Raw genomic sequence first — 14,650 nt, forward strand, 5'->3', positions numbered from 1 at the left:
TAAAATGTTGTGCTTTCATTACCACCACCATTACCAAAACTTGTCCATCACCCCAAACAGAAACACTGTACCAATCCAGCGTTAACTCCCCATTCCCAAACCAACCTAGTGCTTGGGAACCTGTTGAGCCATCTGGTCCTGGGCTTTTCTTTGTTGGGAGGTTTTTGGTTACTGATTCAATTTCTTTACTTATTATTGTTCTTTTGAAATCTTCTATTTCTTCCTGAATTAGTTTAGGCATTTGTTTGTTTCTAGAAATTTGTCTACTTCTTCTAGGTTATCTAATTTGTTTGAATACAGTTGTTCAGAGTATCCTTTTATAATCCTTATTTCTTTGAGGTTGGTAGTAATATTTCCCTTTCATTTCTGATTTCAGTTATTGCATCCTCTCTTTTTCCCTTTGTCGCTGTACCTATAGCTTTGTTGATTATATTGATCTTTTCCAAGAGCTACCTTTTGGTTTCATTCATTTTGTCTCTTCTATTTTCATTCTTTATTTCATTCATCTCTGCTCTGATCTTTATTTCTTTCCTTTTACTTGCTTTGGGTTTCATTTGCTCTTCTTTTTCTAGATTCTCCAGATGTGATTAGGTCTCTGATTTGAGATCTTTCTTCTTTTTAAATGTAGGGATTCTTTGCTATAAATTTCCCTCCCAGCACTACCTTTGCTGCATCCTATAAGTTTTAGTATGCTGTCTTTTTGTTTTCATTCAACTCAAGATATTTTTCAATTCCCTTCACACTTTCTTCTATGAGCCTTTGGTTATTTAAGAGTATTTTGTTTTATTTACTTATGTTTTTAAAATTTCCAGTTCTCCCTTTGTTATTGATTTCTAGTTTCATTCCACTGTAGTTGGAGATGATAGATTGCATGATTTCAATAGTTTAAAATTTACTGAAGGTTGTTTTGTGATCTAACACATTGTCTGTCCTGGAAAATGACACACGTACACTAGAGAAGATTGTGTATTCTGCTCTTGCTGGGTGATGTGTTCTTTATATGTCTGTTAAGGCTAATTGGTTTATAATTTCATTCAAGTCTTCTATTTACATTTTGATCTTCTGTCAAGATGTTCTATCCATAATTGAAAGTGGCATACTGAAGTCTCTATTATTAATGTAGAATGTCTATTTCCTCATTCGTATCTGCCGATATTGCTTTATGTACTTTGGGGCTCTCCTGTTAGGTACTTATATATTTATAATTGCTATATTTTCTTGTTGAATTGACTCCTTTATCAGTGTATTGTGTCCTTCTTTGTCCCTTGTAAGAGTTTTTTACTTAAAGTCTATTTTATCTGATATTCGTAAGCTAGCTCTTATCTATTAGGATACTTTTTTAGTATTTCCACACTGTACTCAAATTGAACGGAGAATTATTCTTCCTCAGAGATCTTTCTTTCTTAGTCTATTAGATTAAAGGGTGATTATTGAAAACATCAGAGAAAATAATATAATGAACCTATTGTACCAGTCACCTCACTTCAATAGTATCACCTCATGACCAATCCTGTTTTCTCTCTTCCTGCATTCACTCCTCACACCCACTCCAATTAGTGCTTTTTTAAAAAGTTTTTTTAAAATTAATTTCACATTTTCAGAAAAGTTTCAAAAATAACAGAATTCCCAGATACCCTTCACACCTCTTCCTCTAATGTTAACACCTTAGATAACTCTAGTATAATTGTCAAAAGTAAGAAATTGCCTTTATTTTTGAGTAAGAAAAGCTACACCATTTTTTGCTTCTCTGTGAATGTATTTGTGGAAACTATCACTATAAAATACCATCCATTCTTAGCAGTTTTGGGTCAGGATACACTTTTTATTCATTTGTGTTATTTTTCTTGTTTTACAGTTATTTGCTGGCATTAAGGATGGAGAAAGCCTGCAGCTCTTTGAACGGAATTCCCGTTCTGCCCAAAAACAAGAGACACATACGATGGAGGCTGTCAAGCTAGTAGAGTTTGACCTGAAACAGACACTTACCAAGCTTGTGACACATCTTTTTGGAGATGGTAAGTACTCAAATACCTTTGTCTTCAGGGGCTGAAATGTTCAATAATTGTAATGTTGCTGAAATGATTGAGGCTGGCTGTGTCTTAATGTTTTTCTCTAAGTTGTAGCTAAATGCTTCACATCCTGAGTGGGGATAGAACCTATGTATTTCCTGATGTATTACATTGGAGGAATAGGAGGGTATGAAAATGGATTTAGCCAGAGAAAGAAAAAAAAATGAGTATGAACATTGATAAGAATGATAATGGATTAGGATCTGTGTCATCAGTGGGGAGATTAGTGTTATTGGGCTTCTCTGTTATTATTAGATTGGACTTGCCTGGTGGGGCAAGATTCTTAACCACGGGAGTGGGACCAGAGGAAAGCTTTAAATATTGACAGACTGATTAATATTATCAATAGCAAGAATATTAACAGTCAGTTTCCTGTTGGAAAAACAAGATTGCTAAAACCTGAATTCTCACTTTAGTCATTTCCCCTTCATTGTTTCTGCAAGAAAATTTTTTGTTGGTAATGCCACCATCTCCCCTCTGCAATTATTTGGAGCATTGCTAAGAGAATATTTTGCTTCTCTTTAGAGAGAGGTGAAAAGAATGCCAGGAGACTTTCCTTAATTGCGACCTAGCATTCAAGAAATGCTGACGAGACAGAAGCCTTATCAAGATGCTATTTTGTTCTTGTTGGCTTTTCACACAAAAAAAATAGCTTCATTTTTTAATAAATTGATATACGAAAACTATACATAAAGTGTACAATTTGATGCCTTATAATACACTGGACATATTTTCATAATTTTATGAGTTTTGACACCGATGTCCAGTCATGACTCCACTAGAATCAAGATAAAGGATATATCCACTACCCCCAGAAGTTTCTCCCTGCCCTTCCCCAATTTCCCTCACCCCAGCTAACCACTGATCTAGATGTATGGGTTCATTTGCATTTTCTAGAGTTTTATTTAAATAAATAGAATCCCACAATATGCAATCTTTGTTGTCTGGCTTGTTACCCTTAGCATAATTATTTTGAAATTCTTCAGTGTTGGAGCATGTACCAATAGCTTATTTCTTTTTATTACTGGGTAGTATTCCAGTCTACATTTTGCTTATCCACTTACCCATTGATAGACATTTGGATTGTTCCCACTTTTTTTTGCTTTTGAAAATAAAACTTCTATGAACATTTGTGTAAATTTTGTTTGAACATATAATTTAATTTTTCTTCGGTAAATATCTAGGAGTGAAATGGCTGGATCTCATGGTAGGTGCATGTTTAAGAGTTTAAGAAACTGCCAAACTGTTTTCCAAAGTGGCTGTGCCAGTCTACTTTCCTGCTATCAATATATGAGAATTCCAAGCTGCTCTATATCTCCAATAACACCTGGTAATGTCAATTATTTGAAAAGAAGGAGATTCTCTTGTCTTAAAAGAGATAGTGTTCTGCCTTGAGTAGCATTAAAATGAGATTCTTGGTGGTCTGAATTTTTCCATTGTCAGACTATGGAGAAAATATTTATTACAGCTCTCCTTTTTCCTGCCTTTCTCCATATTTCCATAGTCAAATGGTTTGCTGTCTGTGAGGTTGAATAACCACTTAACAGTTATCTAACTGAATGGTTCTGACTGGGCAGGTAGACTTCTTTCTCATTCGCGTCTACATTCTTTTCGGGGATGGGTATTTAACTTCCTGAACAGTAGTTAGCGCCCCTGGATTTCCTCCAGTTTACAGACATCACAATGTGGAATAAGTCAGACGTCATCCCTTATCTTCAGGCTGCAGTACTTTCCCAGGAAAATACGCTTCTCCTCCTTGCTCTTAGGAGGCCTGTTGAAGTGGAAGTCCAAGCTGACAGCCAAGGAATAAGTACAAAGTAGCCAGGAGCAGGCCTGGTGGGGACTAAGCAGGGAATGAAAAACAGCAAAAGAAGGAGAGACCCAGGTGCTCGTCCGTCACCGAGAACAAGCATACGAAAGTACAGCATTGAGGAATGCAGAAAAGAGAGGAGAGAGGGAGCAATATACTTAACCCAAGAATCTTATGGCCACTGAAAAGCGGTACTGTAGAGTCAGAAACACTAAATTTAACTTCTCTCTCATCCTTGTACTCGGAAATCTCAAACACATCTCTTCATGTTTTGGGTCTCAGGTTTCTAACTTTCAAAACTCACAATAACAACACCTATTTCCCATGAGAATGAAATGAGGTGATATATGTGAGGGGTGCCTTGTAAGTAGAAAATATTAAATTGTCAATATAAAAAAAGGGAAGGAATGAAGAGGGCAAGGAAAATTAAGACAAGATGTATTAGCCAAAGGGGTGCTGATGCAAAGTACCAGAAATCTGTTGGCTTTTATAAAGGGTATTTATTTGGGGTAAAGCTTACACTACAAGGCTCTAAAGAGTCCAACTCAAGGTTATTTCATTACCAAACTTTGTTTCCTAGTATTGAGATAAGATGGTGAGCCCCGTCTGTGAGGGCTTAGCCTTCCGCCTCCCTCTTAAGGCTCCGAGAGTCCAGCTTCTTCCGATCTCAGCTGTAGCCTGGTGTAAGGCTCATCTCTCTTCTCAGGGCTCTTTCTTTTTGGGCTCAGCTGTCTGGTCTAGTCACAAGGCCAGCTGTAAACTATCAGGCAAATGGCCCATCTCTCTTCCCAGGGCCTCTGCCGTGTCTGTGGAGCTGTCTCTCTTCCTCTGTGTATCTTCTCTGTATATCTACTTGTGGGTTCTTGAATGAGTGTTCGTTTATATAGCCCACCAAGGCGATGGGGACTCAACCCTGCACATCCTGATGATGTGGTCGAATGGAAACCCTAATCCTGGTGTAATCAAGTAAACAGAAAGCCTTTGAATTTAACACATTCAAAGGGTATCATACCCAGAGAAACAGATCAGTTTATAAACATAATCAGTCTCTCTTTTTGGAATTCATAAATAATACCAAAGTGTCACATAAGGCAATAGAAGCAGGAAGATAATGAGGAAATATTAATATAATCTGAGAACAATATCATGGTTTATTTATCTTTACTGGGTTTTGTGAAAAGAGATGTAGCTTTCTACTAACCCATGACCCAGCAGTTATTTTGGGGATAGACGATAACCGTAACATCTTCACTGAACATCAGCAAATATTTTTAAAAATAAAAATCATGATTATAAAAACTCTCCATAGGGCCTTGAGAATATGCATTTCTCTAAATGCAATCCTAAACTTACCATGTGTTATTATTTTTAATATTTGTATTTGCATAGCTTTGAAAACAGTGCATTGCGGTACAAGTTTCCAGGCATCAGTTTTGCTAATAAAAAAATATTTTTGCAGTATATGATTTTCCTGACTGCGTTACCCTGTCTTGACCTGCTCATGGCTGAGAATTAAAAATCTTAAATTTTGAAATAGCAATGAAGTTGTAGCTTTTAGATTTCAGGGAAACCTTTGGTTTGTCATTTTTTAAAATGCTATAGGTCAAGATTTTTAGGCTTCAGATTTTATTACAGATCAGCATTGCATTTATATAAATCCTCAAATGTACTTTTTGTTTGTGAGGCAGAGTAAGCGGAAAAGTAGAATGAAATTAAATTCGAAAATTCATCTGCTGGGAGAATACTTGCTGTTCATATCCATGAAGTATAACCATGAATAAAAAAAAACCTTTTGTTTTTTTCTTTCCTTAGAGCCATCAGATCATTTTTTAACTCCATTCACACAGTAGCTAAATTGAAAATTCTTAAAGATGCTTTAGCCTTGCGGCTTTGTCACACTTCTCCTGCATCTTTGTTGAGTTTATTGCTAAGGGAGTCATCGTTGGAAGAGGTGTGTGAGCTTGTCCTCAGATGTGTTTGCCATGTTTGTAACATCTGCTACAATGCTTTACAGTGGGAGATGCTAAGTGGGGTGGGAAGGTGACCTAACCCAGGCTCGTTCCCTGAACTGCAAGGGTGAGAAGTTATGTATGATAGAAAAGACAGATGGAGTGCTCTTTCCTAGTTTACACAATGAATATTAACAACTCCCTCAAGATTCTGTGCTTGTCTCTTGTGAACTCTGAAGAGCCTTCTTCCTATGCCAGGCATTTCAGAGGCATTGTTGTCTTTTTGTTTTGTTTTGTATTTGCATTTTGATTTTTTTTCCCCCAGCTTCTAAAAAATGTCTTACTAAGCCTGTCCGGGTACATACAACCTGGATGTCATTTATTTATTTATTTATTCATTTTAAACAGATTTATTTATTTATTTATTTATTTATTTATTTACTTCTCTCCCCTCCTCCCCACCCCCATCCGGGTTGTCTGTTCTCTGTGTCTATTTGCTGCGTGTTCTTCTTTGTCCGCTTCTGTTGTTTTCAGCGGCATGGGAATCTGTGTTTCTTTTTGTTGCGTCATCTTCTTGTGTCAGCTCTCCGTGTGTGCGGCGCCATTCCTGAGCAGACTGCACTTTCTTTCGCACTGGGTGGCTCTCCTTACGGGGTGCACTCCTTGCGCGTGGGGCTCCCCTACGCGGGAAACACCCCTGTGTGGCATGGCACTCCTTGTGCACATCAGCACTGCGCATTGGCCAGCTCCACTGGATGTCATTTAGATTAATAGTAGCAGTAAAAATAATGATATAGAAAATAACAGATAATTGATTGTGTCAGAGCCTCTGCTAAGCACTTTTACAAAGATGGGTTCTTTTAGCCTGTTCCTCTGACATAGGTCTTATTATAGTCTTTATTTTTCAGATGAGGGACTGAGGCACAAAGAAATCAAGTGACATGTCAAAGATGACATTGCTGATAAGGATTTGAGGCATCATTTGAACCCAGGCAAACTGACTTCAGAGCCCATCGTAGAGGTTAGTTCTTTCGAAAGAATAGAAGAAATGTCATAATAATATTTTTGAGACTGTGAAGCCTAACTAAGCCATAGTATTATAAAAAAACAACAATGGGCTTCTCATTAGGTATCCTTTTGACTCCTCTTTGCTTCTCCTCTCCCTTCCTCCTCCTTCTCCCACTCCCCAGAGTTAGCTTTAGTAAAACCCAGATTTGCTACATCATATCCAATTATATTTAGTATACCAAAAAAAATCATTAGTAAAATTTCAAATTCGTTATTTGAAAAATTAGTATTGAATGAAAACTGCTTTGGCAGGCATGAGTTTTATTTAACAACTCTCTCTGTTTCTCCCTGTGTATATGTATGTGTGTGTGTATAGTATATATGTATACACACACTATTAGATTCCATTGCTATTGAAAAGCAGAATTAGAAATGAGAACACACTATTTCCTCGTGGCAACTTTTCATTATTATAGCTGCTTTGGTCTTGTCTGCCCTTGCGCCCCCAAATGTAGTTTATTATTTCTGCTAACGTTTCAATTGTACTAGCATCCTAAGGCTATTGTAATAGAAGCTACCACTTAAGAATTAGAAAGAAATAAAATAACCTTTAGACTACTTTTTACTTGTCGAATTTGTTGTCATTTTTAACACTTCTAAATTGTTTTCTATATATTTTGTATCATATTTGGCTGATCATTTCTTGCAGAGCAACTAAGGTGAGGATTTAGGGATTTCTAACATTTTAATTTTAATTTCTCTTTTTATCCCTAAGGATTTATAGCCCTTTTTTGGCACAGTTTCTTTGGTATACATTGGGATTTCCCTTTTTAAAGTATGGGCCTCATAACACAGCTCAGATTAATCGGTTGTAAGGAGAGATGCATTGTGACCCCCTGCTGGTGACTAGGCATGTCACCTTGACCAGGTGATGGATGCCCTTCCCTGACATTTCATTTAAGAGCATGAAAGGATGGTGGTAGTCATTGAGAGGTCCCTTCCAGGATCCCCAGATGATGGGAGTATGGGAGCAACTATCCTTCAGCTGTTGACTCCTTCAGGGATTGCCTGCACTGCAGAGAGCCAGCCTCCTTGCTCAGTGACATACTCTTCCCAGGAAAGTCCACATCCTGAGACTATTTGTGACAGGAATATAAAGTCTCAACATTTTGGCTCACCAAAGTACAACTCTAATTGTCTGTAGAAGCTCCTGAGCTCTCATGAGGTTGGCTGAGGCTTTGTCAGGTCTGCCATGCAGTTCATTGACTTTCCTCTCTGCCTCGACCTGCTTCCATCCTCTTCTTTCCATAGGTGTTGATTCCCCCAAAAAACCTGCTTGCCAAGCTCTTCTCAGTGTCTACTTCTAGAGAACCCAACTACCATTGGGAATTGAACTTGATCCCACCAAATTGAAACCTTTTAGAGCTCTCATTCTCTTGTGGATGATGGCTTCATCTGCAGGAAGGTCACTTGGTAATGGTTATGAGTACCCCAGATCTTCCACATATTTTCATATCTTTCTGTAGCCATGAAATCCTTTTAATCTAAATGAAGCCGAAGATATGATAAAGTGTGTGTGTGGGGTGGGAAGTAAAGTTGTTTAGTGGATGAGTGTGACACTAGTGCAGTGATGTGATTGGGTTCGGTAGTGCTGTTCTGTGAGTGGGAGTAGGGTGGTGGGGGGGTTGGACTTTCCATGGGACTGGAGGGAGGGTTGGGAGAAGGAGCAGGTGAACTCCAGAAGTTTGCAGGTCTGTGGTTAAAACTACAATGGTGGGAATGTTTTTTCGGAAAATATTGCAGGGGAGGGTTACTGGTATAGGGTGTTGGATGTAGGGGTTATATTAGTCAGCCAAAGGGTTGCTGATGCAAAATACCAGAAATTGGTTGGTTTTTATAACGGGTATTTATTTGTCATAGGTGCTTACAGATACCAGGCCATAAAGCATAAGTTACTTCCCTCACCAAAGTCTATTAGGAGCAAGATGGCTGCCAATGTCTGTGAGGGTTCAGGCTTCCTGGGTGCCTACATTTCTGGGGCTTGCTTTATTCTGGCTTCAAGGTTCCTTCCTTCCTGTGGCTGGCTTCTCTTTCCTCTGTGTGCTGACTTCCCAGGGCTTCAGCATCAAACTCTAACATCAGAAATCCCCAACTTTTTTCTTCACCATGCCTTTTATCTGTGAGTCCCCACCCACCAAGGGATCGGGACACAATGCCCTAATCATAACTCAATCAGGCCCAGGTACAGATCAGATTACAAACACAATCCAATAATTCTTTTTTGGAATTCATCAATTATATCAAACTGCTACAGGAGGTATACAGGACAGTCTTCTATGGAAGATGTTTTTATCTTGTCATACTGTGTTTGATATTAGTGGGTAGAGACCCACACAATAAACAAGAAAATATCAAACTCCCATCCTGGGAGTCCTGTTGTGTTCTTAATTAGAGGGACAAGGATCCCTCGAGAACAATAGACGGTGCCTAATAAAAGAAAATAGACCAATAAAAAAATAAATAAATGAAGCCAAAGAGATTGAGAACAAAAATTAGGATTATAATTGTTAGTTATACTTTGTCCCTAAAATTGAATCAATGTTTTGTTTTTTTTTCAATTCAAAAATATTTTTAAGCATGCCCCTTAAATGTTTTAAAATAAACTCCATAAGGCTCTCTTTTGTTGTCTGATTCAGGGAAAGTTATCTTTCTTGGAATTTTCCTTGAGTGGAAGGTGGCAAGGAAATAGCTGCATTCAAACAATTCTGAAAGAACACCAACTCTTATTCCTTTAGTTGCCTTTGCTCACTGCAGCTTGGATGTAATTCACAGGGGGTTGCACTTTCTGGTGAACACTGGCCAATGGATTCAACCTCTCTGAGGCTTGGGGTCATTAGCTATGAAATGGGGATGTCAAATGTATAGCATTGTGTTCAGGAGGGATGCTCAGGTAAACAGGAAATAGGACATCACCTCTGAAATGAGGTTGGAGTGGGACCTAAAGCCAGATTTTCCTTGGCTGCCTGCTGAATGTAGAAAATATATATTAGAATTGACATTTTTGGTCTAAAGAATTGGCCCAAGGAATCCTCTTGGGAGAAAGGTTATACTGAACTGAAGTACTTCCGAGGAGTATAAAAAAGTCTGATTCTGTGGTAATTGGACAGGAGCTGGCAGATACATTTCCGACTCTAGGAAAATAAGAAATTGAAATTGTTTGGGGTTTTATGTTAATTAAAATAAAATATTTGGACCTGAAGGTGCAGTGACAATAGTACTTAGAATTTTAAGGATATTGTAAGCAGAAGGATTAACCTTCCTGAACCATACCTATTGCATACTATTTCTACTACTATTACCAGGCTTTTCCGATGGTTGGTGTGTGGGCAACCTGGAAATCATTAAGATTTATGGCGAGAGAGAATGTTTGCTCTCCACTCCCTAGATTTATAGAAGGCTCCAAATCCTTCATTAATTTCTGCCACTTCTTTCCTGGCTTCTCTTCTTTCTCTTGCAAGGAATAATCAAGGGTAGTTATCGAAACTCCTCTCTTCTCAACCCCTTCAACAAACTTTGCACCCTTGGCCAGCACTACTCACTTGATAAAGACTTAATCTTGAATTGACCCCTTCCTCCAGCTGTTCAGATTGATGCCCCTGCATTTCCCATCTGCCATCAAGTCAAAGAGGGGAGCTGTCTTCTTTTTTCTTATCTTTGGCCAGCTTCCTGTACAAATCCCTTTATCAATTATTCTAGACCATTACCACTCTCAACTTGCCTATTCCCTGTCAGAGGCTAAGCTAATTTATTTCATTAAGAAAATTTAGGTGATTTAGGTGATTAGGTATGCACTTTGCACTTACTTGCCTTCCCGATCCTATTTCTCTTGATTCCTAGTCCATCATTTTCTCCATGACCTTGTTTTCCCAATTATCTCCTTAAAATATGTTCCTGAATATGTATCATCCCAAAATTAAACATTCAAACAAACAAATGCCATCATTTGATCTTCTGTCCTACTCTGGTATAAGAAACCTCTTTTCTTTTCAGCCATATGTCATGAAATACCACTTTCCAATTGCTCCTCAATCCATGTCAGTGTTGATTAGGTTTCATTTTAACTGTTTCTGTCAAGGTCACAATGACCTCCATATTATAAAATCCAACAGATTGGGAAAAGTACTTATTATTCTGAATGTCTCTGCTTAATTTTTAAAAACTTTATTAAATTATAATAAGCTAAACATGTTTGCAGTATACAGTCTGATAAGTTTTGGCATATGTGTACACATCTGAAACCATCACTACAATCAGGATAATGAATATATTCCATCACCCCAAAAAGTTTCCTCATCCCCCTTTTACAAAAACTCTTCCTACCATCTCTTCCACTCACTCTGTCTGCCACATCATTACTAAGACACCAAAGATCTCTTTTCTGTCACTATAGATCACTTTGCATTTTCTAGGCTTATAGAAATGGATCTGTACACTTTGTGCTCTTATTTTGTCTGGGTTCTTTCAGCACAATTATTTTGATATTCATCTGTTGCAGACTGTATCGATAGTTTATTTGAATTTACTTCTGAGTAGTACTGTAGTACATGGATGTTGTATAATGTTTATATTTTTACCTGTTGAGGGACATTTCGGTTGTTTCCATTTTTTGGCTATTAGAAATAAAGCTGCTATAAATATTTGTGTACAAGCCTTTGTATGCATACTTTGTATGGAATAGCTGGATGGTAGGTGCATGGTTAGCTTTTTTTTTTTTAAAGATTTATTTTTTATTTATTTATTTCCCCTTCCCCCCCAGTTGTCTGCTCTCTGTGTCCATTCGCTGTGTGTTCTTCTGTGGTCGCTTCTATCCTTGTGAGCGGCACCGGGAATCTGTGTTTCTTTTTGTTGTGTCATCTTGTTGTGTCAGCTTTCTGTGTGTGTGGCGCCATTCCTGGGCAGGCTGCACTTTCTTTCACTTTGGGCGCCTCTCCTTATGGGGCACAGTCCTTGCGCATGGGGCTCCCCTACGCGGGGGACACCCCTGTATGGCACGGCACTCCTTGTGTGCATCAGCACTGCGCATGGGCCAGCTGCATATGGGTCAAGGACGCCCAGGGTTTGAACCGCGGGCCTCCCATGTGGTAGGCAAACGCCCTATCCATTGGACCAAATCCGCTTCCCTGGTTAACTTTTTAAGAAACTGCCAAAGTTCTTTGAAATGGTTGTACCATTTTACATTCGCACTAGCAATGTGTAAGAGTGCCAGTTGTGCCATATCTTTGGCAATACTTGGTATGGTCAATTTTTAAATTTTAGCCATTCTAATAGGTGTATAGTGATATCTGGTTGTGATTTGGATTTACATTTTTCTAGCGCATGAGGTTGAGCATCATGTATTTGTCATCCATATACCTTCTTTGGTGAAGTGTTGAAACATTTTGCCTACTATTAAAATGGGTTACTTTTTGTTCACCTGCTCTCCCCCATTCTTCCCCAATTCCATGGACCTTCTACCCATCCTCCCAACCCTAGCCCCCCCAAGCCAGCAAAGCCCCATCCAATAGTATCCCTATGCCTCCGTTTTATCCCTTCACTATACAATCTCTTACCTCCACTTTATCATAGATTTTGCCCTTGTAGGCATCAGCTCAAAACCTTCCACTCCTCACCTGTTTCCTGTAAGTGTGTTTTCCAGTCTCTAGCTCTCTGAGACAGCTTGATTTGCTTAATTCATATCAGAGAGGTTATGTAGTATTTGTCCTTCGATGCCTGGCTTGCTTCACTCAACATAAGGTTCTCAAGATTCATACATGTTATCCCATGTGTTAGTACTGTGTTCTTTCTCACAGCTGAGTAGTATTCATTGTATGTATATACCACATTGTGTTTATCCATTCTTCTGTTGATGGGCATTTGGGTTGATTCCAACTTTTGGCAATAGTGGATAATGTCACTCTGAACAGTGATGTGCACATATCTGTTCATAAGGCCATATTTTGATGCACAAAATGATGAGATTCCATTTACCTATCTTTGCTTTTGTTGCTTGTGCTTTGTTATAAAGTCTAAGCAACCACTGCCAGACACAAAGTCCTGAAGATGCTTTCCTACGTTTTCTTCTAGGAGTTTGATAGTTTTGGCTCTTATATTTAGGTCTTTGATCCATTTTGAGTTGATTTTTATATATGGTGTGAGGCAGAGGTCCATCTTCATTATTGTGCAAATGAGGATCCACTTTTCTTAGCACCATTTGTTGAAGAGAATATTCTTTTCCAACTGAATAGTACTGTTGTCACAAATCAGTTGGCCATTAATGTGAGGGTTGATTTCTGAACTCTCAATTCGATTTCATTAATCTATATGTCTGTCCTTGTACCAGTATCATGCTGTGACTTTGTTTTAAGTTTTAATATTAGGAAATGTGAATTCTCCAACTTTGTTCTTCTTTTTCAAGATGGCTTTGGCTATTTGAGGTTCCTTACCTTTTCATATAAATTTGATGATCGACTTTTGCATTACTGCAAAGAAGAGAGCTAGACTTTTGATTGGGTAACGTTGAATCTGTAAATCACTTCAAGTAGAATTGATAATGCTATTTATACTTCTAATCCATGAAAATGGAATGTCCTTCCATTTATTTAGGTCTTAATTTTGTTCAGCAATATTTTATAGTTTTCATTGCACAAATCTTTTTCGTCCTTGGTTAGATTTACTCCTAGACATTTGATTCTTTTAGGTTATTTTAAATTCTGTACCCTAGACCTCAGCCACACCACCAGTACTGGTTGCTATTTTAAACAGAAGTTTTTTCTTGATTTATTCTTTAGATTGTTCTTTATTTGTGTATGAAACACTACTGATTTTTGCATCTTGATTTTGTACTCTACCATTTGCTGAATTCATTTATTAGTACCAGTAACTTGATAGTGGAGTTTTCAGGATTTCCTCTCTATAGGATCCTTGTCATCTGCAAATAGGGAAAGTTTTGCTTCTTCCTTTCCAATCTGAATGGCTTCTATTTCTTTCTCTTGCTAATTTCTCTAGCTAGAACTTACAGTGTAATGTTGAATTGCAGTGGTGACAATGGGCATTCTTATCTTGTACTTGATCTTATAGGGGAAGCCTTGAGTCTTTCACCATTGAGTATGATGTTTGCTATGTGATTTTCATGTATGCCCTTTATCATGTGGAAGAAGTGTTCTTCTATTCCTTCTACTCCTGTTTTTATCAGGAAGGGTGCTGGATATTGTCACTGCAAATGCATTTTTCTGCATTAACTGAGATGACCATGTGTGTTTTTTCGATTGTTCTGTTAATATGATGTATAACAATTATTCATTTTCTTATGTTGCAACACCATAGCATACTTGGGATGAATCTCATATGATCATGGTATATAATTCTTTTGATGTGCTTTTTGTTGAGGATTTTTATACCTGTATTTCTAAGGGATATTGGTCTGTAGTTTTCTTTTCTTGTGATATCTTTATCTGACTTTGATAGGAGGGTGATATTGGCATCATAGAATGAGTTAGGGAGTATTCCCTCCTCTTCAATTTTTGGAAGAGCAGAAGAGGTATTAATTCTTCTTGGTTAGTAACAGTCACCTGTGAAGCCATCTGTTCCTATCTATTGTTTGTTGGGAGGTCTTTGATTACTGACTCCAACTCTGTTAGTTATTTGTTTGTTGAAGTCTTCTGTTTCTTCTTAGGTCTGTGTATGTAGTTGGTGTGTTTGTAGGCATTTGTTCATTTCATGTAGATTATCCAATTTGTTACCATGCAGTTTTCCATGAGTATCCTATCATAGTCCTT

The 14,650-nt window shown here is 38.0% G+C and overlaps 1 protein-coding gene across 2 annotated transcripts in view; it reads left to right on the top strand.

The window, feature by feature from the left end:
- The window catches only part of FARS2 (phenylalanyl-tRNA synthetase 2, mitochondrial), a 596,483-nt gene that overhangs the window by 206,686 nt on the left and 375,147 nt on the right, over positions 1-14,650 (top strand). For both annotated transcript variants that reach the window (XM_004479208.3, XM_071210957.1), the window contains one exon: positions 1,856-2,015. In XM_004479208.3, coding sequence (XP_004479265.1) covers positions 1,856-2,015 — 160 coding nt within the window. The remainder of the gene's footprint in view (positions 1-1,855; positions 2,016-14,650) is intronic.

Source organism: Dasypus novemcinctus, chromosome 22, assembly GCF_030445035.2.
Source record: "Dasypus novemcinctus isolate mDasNov1 chromosome 22, mDasNov1.1.hap2, whole genome shotgun sequence".
In the NCBI taxonomy this organism is placed as follows: Eukaryota; Metazoa; Chordata; class Mammalia; order Cingulata; family Dasypodidae; genus Dasypus; species Dasypus novemcinctus.